The sequence below is a fragment of the Varroa destructor genome, unplaced genomic scaffold, assembly GCF_002443255.2.
Source record: "Varroa destructor unplaced genomic scaffold, Vdes_3.0 BEIS01000006.1, whole genome shotgun sequence".
NCBI classification, from domain to species: domain Eukaryota; kingdom Metazoa; phylum Arthropoda; class Arachnida; order Mesostigmata; family Varroidae; genus Varroa; species Varroa destructor.
This window is the reverse complement of record NW_019211459.1, coordinates 5761183-5767365: the sequence shown is the minus strand read 5'-3', so window position 1 is coordinate 5767365 and position 6183 is coordinate 5761183. Positions and strand designations below refer to the sequence as shown.

The following is a 6183-nucleotide window of genomic DNA, read 5'->3' as shown; positions in this document are numbered from 1 at the left end:
TATAAAATAAAATAGTATTAAAAAAAAACTCTCTTTACGATAGTGCAATACAGTTTAAATAATTTCCCTCATCAGCTTTGAACTAGTGGCCGAAAACTACGAGGTTAGCGTTGCTTCGTTGTGACCTGTATATTAATCAACACTGTAGGAGTCTCGAGAAGAGTCGGCAACGAAGATCGTCAAACTGGAGGCTCAAGTTGAGACTTTGGAATCGCGACTGCAACAGCTCCGTTTCGAGAAGCAGGTCGAAGAAGACAGCCGCGTCAATTCCGTGCTGAATTCATTTGAGACTCGCACGAATCAGCTAGAACTCAAACTAGAAACAGAGAAGTTGGACAAGCACAAATTGCAGGTAACCGCTAAACCTGATAAGTTTTCTTAAGTTAATAAGATCTATCGGGTAGTATTTGCCATCGGCGGCGCATAAACCAATGACATAAACAGCTTTGCAATATCTCTGTGTAGTGAACTATGCTGCAGCAGATTCGGAGAGCTGTCTCTTTATACTCTAATTAGTGATGTATGAAGGTAACCTTTTTCTTGTTTTATTCGTTCTTTTCACTTAGGGACAATTTAACCGATTGTCAGACCAGATGGAGAACGCCCGGCGCGAACTCGACGCAGCCCAGAAAAGGGAGGCCAGTCTACAAATCACAACGACAAATCAGCAGCGGTAAGCGTATAATGAGGTTCATAATCGGAAAAAGCAACTCCAAAAAAAGATGGCAACGGAGAACTTTGCTCTTTTATTTTGCAGTCATACGCTAGTTTCATGCAGTTTGACATATATATATATATATATATATATATATATATATATATAAGCGTTTTATATATCATATAAGCGTCAAAACGCTTATATGATATATAAAATCTGATAATGATCTGCTTCAAAAATTTTTCTGTCTACGTTTCACAGATGCCTCCTGGATATGCGTCGCGAGCTGGCTGAAGCGCGCGATCGAAACTGTCAAATGAGGATGGAAAGACAAACTCTAGTAATTACATTTTTGTATGCGTGAAAAAAATGGATAATAGTGTAAATGAGATTTTTCTAAAATCCTGTAGCATTAATCAAGGAGTGCTGCAAAGGAATGCAGATTTTGTTTGTATCAATAAGGATCGCTGACGATATAAAGGTTCTCTGAGAAAGACTGAGCTGACAAAATTGTTTGCCGCTCCATTTTCAGCGTCTTTATGTCTATATGTCGAAACTATACATGTGGCATTTGTTGAGTCAAGATAAATACGTTTTACGTTGTGACTCTGAAGTGCAAACAACTTGTCATAAGTTAGACGGCAGAGCTTGTAACGGATTGTCTTTCTGCTAATACTCTCTCTTCGTTAACTAACCAACAGGATTCTCAGCTAGAGGAGCTGATTGAGGAAGTGCGGCACCTTCAGACATGCCTTCGGGTCGCAAATCAGAGGATTCGAGATCTCGAAATTGCTCTTGAGACCACTGACCCTATCCAGATCGAAAACATCATGTTAGTAACAAATGAAGTCCCCTTTAAAAAAAAACCGCTACCAATGTCAGCATCAAGTAAAATTAGAACTAATACATTTTTATCTTTGCCCAAAAACTTTATTAATTAAGCCTTTTTGGAACTAGACCCTATTGTTAAACACTTTATCGGACATTTTAGGGAAAGCATCATTGAGGATTCGAATAGCGACGACTACGAAGACGCCGACGCTGGTGACCAGGGTCTCTCGTGATCGTTTTGACGATCCATTGTCACCACCTCCTAAGGCAATCTCAGTCTTCTTCCGCCAACCAGCGACAGCCACTGTCCAAGCCATTACAGCTGGTTTGATGCTTTGGCATTTTTTTTGTTCGTCCACGCAGAGCAGTTCGCCTTCCAACTGTGCAATTTCCGCAGTTATAAAACATACGGAAAAAAATCGTAGGAAAATTAATTTCAGCGATGGCAAAACCTATCAATTCTTGTTCCACCTACTGTATCCGATAGCCCCTTGATGTGCGTGTATCAATCGCTACTCTTTTGTTTTTTGTATGAATAAACACAGTAATTCATCTTACAAATATACTGGTGTGTTCATTGTAAACGTGACGTATTATATAAATTTAAATATTTCGCTGGTCGGTAATCAACACAGATAATACATAGTCTACCTTCAGCCGTCTTAAAAAACAAACGTTTCAAATTTAAATAATAGAATTTAACTAAGTCTTGCATTCGAAGGAGGCGTATTTCGATTACTTATTACCTGCAGAGTGGGCTTCCAGTAGGAAAGAAAAACTCTTAGTTAACTTTTATCTATTCTTCATTTCATTATTAGGACAAGGTAAGTTGGTGATATCTCTAAATACGCCTCATAAAGAAACTAACGTCGAGAAGGTCATTGCAATGCAAAGATATAATATTCTACCATTCGATTTTGATCTAAATAACAGTGGGGTAGAATTTAAATAATAAGCGTCCCAAATAAAATAATGATCAGCCTGCTATAACTAAAAAGAACTGAAGTATCCTTGATGTTTATATGAAGTTCGATGGCTAGAATTTAGAGGCTTCATACTTAAAAGCTTTAACGATATTTTGAGATTCTTTTTTTGACAAGGTTAGATTTGAATCCTGTCATCCAAAGCCTATGACGTCCCTTTTATAAGCTCTTCTCCCAACAAGTTGTCTCCGAAAAATATCGACTAATTGCAAGGCTTTATCTGCAAGTTCTTTGTTTTTTTAGATAATTTATCTATGGAACATACAATATTTTACTATAATATCATGAAAATGTTGTTACTATTCAAAAGCTGCTGCGAGAAAAAGTCCGATTCTCAGCTGTACTTTTTGCTCTCTTGTATTGTTGCGAGCTGAGGGCAACGGACGATTTAGTCCCATAAATCTCATAAACTGGACTAAATCGTCCGTTGGTTTCTAAACCACTAGACGAAGGTCAAATTGTATAACTTTTTAAATAAAACCTCGATAGAAAGCTGAACTTATGGCAAAAAAAAAAAGTAATCAAAGCAAGTACCAAATGAGATTGATTGTGCCTCGAAGTGTATGAAAATTTCATCCAAGAACCCAGAATTATGTTCATCAAAGCAGGGCCACTTCGACGAAATGGCGGATAAATATTTTTTTTTCAATACAATCAGAACTTCCTGCTGAATGCAATATAGGACGGTTTTATAGTGACCGTGCATTTATTAGAAGTTGGAAAAAAAGAGTTCATCGTTACCGCTTTCAAGCGAATTTGACTAATTGGTATATTACTTTCAATGAGTGTATATCCACGTCTGCCTGTCGACGGGCATAGAGGGCTCTGCAGAGGACCGATCTGGTTTCCCCACTGCATTTCACTATTCTGATAAGCCTCTAACGAACTGAGCAATAGTAAAATACTATTGCCTAAAGTACTTTTATGCAATGCTGAATGCTTAACAGTGACGAACGCAAACGTATGGATGTGCTCATCTTTTGAAGCAAAACATTCCTCTGTTGAATGTAACAGTGAACATTTGCAGGCTCGCAACTAGGAAGCAACTAGATTCTAATCTTGTGGCTGATATATGTAAAATTCATGGCATTAACTCAACGTAACTTCAAATGATCAAAAGGTATCTTATTGCAGTAGTACGTCGAATGAACTTATTTCTATTGGTTTATTTATCATTTTAACTTCGACCCTAAAGCAATGTATAGTAAAATGGAACGATTCAGTAAAATTAATAACATTAAATTATGTAGTTCATATATATGTCATCTATTTATGAAGCTTAAGATCATAGTATTCTGCTAGGACATTGATTCCAGCGTAAAGCCCAGACCAGCGTCGCAAGTTGCTAACGAACGACCATGGTAAGTACATCCGGCCTAATTCTATTTTGAACCAAACAGACCGTTTGTTGTCTCATTGTTACTCTGTTGTACTCGAAAGGCTGAACCTTTCGTTGAAAGAGGCGAACGGCCATCAAGGGTTCAGGTTAAAACAAAAATATTAATCCATCCCGGTGAGAATCTGAGATAGAAGAGATGCTAAATTCTGCCTGAGACTCCCAATGAGAGCGGATGGTCCCCTTTTCGACTATTGTATATCAGATCTGCCAATTAGTAGCGATCGTAATTCCCAAAAGTATCATTAGTTCGGGGCTCGTTAGTGGTACATTATGTTTCGACTCGTGTCCATATCTGTTTGGATAAAAAGGTAACTAACTATGCTGCAGGAGTTCGACTATAATCAGCACGGCACAGGGGTGACGGCGCAACAAAGGAACGATCAAAACGTTGTTACTTTACAACCATATAAGAGAAATCCAGACAATCGAAAAAATCGAGACAACCCTCAAACTGCCATTTCGACCATTTTCGCCGACTTGATCGATGCCGGAACAAGGTTTTGTTCGGCTGCCCAGACACAATAGCCTTTACCGAGCTAGTAAAGCGTTGTGTCCTTAAACCGCGGACCTTATACGAGCATGTTTTCTAGGAAAGTGTTTAATACATGGGCTTGTCTAGCAATATCGACGACAGACAATAGCAGAGAAACTCAGGAAGGGTATCTTAATAGCGCTTTTTTTTTTTTTTTTTTTTTAATCAATACACAGAATGGCTCCGGCGAATCGAGTTTCAGCTATACAATCATCGATATTATGATAGAATCTGCAACCTAAAAATACAGCTCTAACGTGTCGATAAATTGAATAGTTGACGTGTGAAAATGTTTATAGGAGTGTACCGATATTCTACACGGGGCACCAACATTATTATGATTTCTACTAGGCCTATAACGATTAGACTCGTTCACGTCATATTGACCCTAGCACAAACTAGAGCTCGGGCAGTCCATCATTATTTTAGCGTCGTTTTTAATGGATTGTTTTTTTTTTACCCTTATTTTACTTCGAAGGCGTTCTTCTGAGTTAGTTCGACAATGATTTTCAATATCGCTGCTCTCTGTCGTTGTCCAAATGTCTACACCCCAATTACTTGGCAAGCGTGAACGCTTCTTGGCTGCGGGGGCCTCTAATCAATAGGACCAACGGCCCAAAACACGCACATGCAACGTGTGTATTTATGTAATCCATTCATTTGGCCTATTCTAAATTTTTCTAGCGAGTCGCTATAACTCGCAAGATACTAATAACGCAAGAAGTCAGCTTTTGAGATGGACCACTACAATTATATAATGAACTATTTACGTACTAATACGAGCGCCAACGTAAAAGTCACAACTGCCAATGATCCTTTTCGTCGAGCATTTACAGATAGTTTTTATAGCACGACATTGCTCCCTTAAATAAAAGCTTTATTTTATATTTAGCTATATTCTTTATAGTAGGTCTGTATGTTTGTTAGTTCCCCTTTCTCTGGTGTACCGAGATAGAATTAAGCTTAAAAGTATAGTTATAAAAAAAAATTAGTTATCACGTTTCTTAGTGGAAGTTCGGCACTGTTCTGTGCGGATTAAGACTGGCACTGATAAAGAAACGCAATTAATCAGCAGAGCACTTACATTACAACGAGTTAAGTGTATTTATATAAAAAAGAGAAACAAATAAAAGCTTTGAAAGTAAAACCTGGCCGATGTGGGGGCAACATAGCATTGTATGCCTACTGTAAAAATTCATTTCGATGGCAATCATTGGCTTAGCGACAAAAAGGGTAATAAGATCGTAATTCATTACACTTCTCCCATAGTTGTGCTTTGTAGCTAATCATTCAATTGGGAATAACGAGCGCGATTCAAGTTAAAGTTTGTATGGCCATCGCGATTCGATAGACCGGCTTTTTGCGGGTATATCATATTAATTATTAACTTGTCGAAGTGTGTACTCGTCACAGTCAAATTGCAACGAGCTACTGGGTCAACGTTTTTTTTTCTCCGCACAACCCGCCATAACTTAATGATTCCACCAGCATTAATTATGCGTTAAGGTGCAAACATTTCGTCGGTTGTTGACTTAATAAATGCAGACATACTCCGGCCAGGCAGACAAGGAGCTTGTATTTAATACGCCGTCCGTGCAATATCCATTCCATAGTCTAGCCCAAGCATCTCTTCATATTTCTATGGAAAACTTTTTTCCTGTGGCTCCTCCGGTTTATCTTTGACGTACAAACAGCTTACAGTCAACGAGTTTCTGATAAATTTGCCCGTTTAACCTGCTCTTAGCGCGACTCAGCGCGTTCTTTATTGCAAAAACGATAG

The 6183-nt window shown here is 38.3% G+C and overlaps 1 protein-coding gene and 1 long non-coding RNA gene across 3 annotated transcripts in view; one reads left to right on the top strand and one right to left on the bottom strand.

Annotated features, from left to right (window-relative positions):
* The window catches only part of LOC111253124 (uncharacterized), a 28820-nt gene extending 26770 nt beyond the window's left edge, over window positions 1–2050 (top strand). Inside the window, exons 14-18 of one of the 2 annotated variants that reach the window (XM_022812100.2) lie at window positions 149–352; window positions 567–673; window positions 920–998; window positions 1360–1490; window positions 1650–2050. In XM_022812100.2, the coding sequence (XP_022667835.1) occupies window positions 149–352; window positions 567–673; window positions 920–998; window positions 1360–1490; window positions 1650–1722 (594 nt within the window). In that variant the 3' untranslated portion in view covers window positions 1723–2050. Of the gene's footprint in view, window positions 1–75; window positions 353–566; window positions 674–919; window positions 999–1359; window positions 1491–1649 lie in introns of those variants that run through there. The other variant, XM_022812101.2, reaches the window with a different exon arrangement.
* LOC147754783 (uncharacterized) overlaps window positions 1–6183 on the bottom strand; it is a 25193-nt gene that overhangs the window by 14999 nt on the left and 4011 nt on the right. The gene's annotated exons all lie outside the window — the stretch shown is intronic.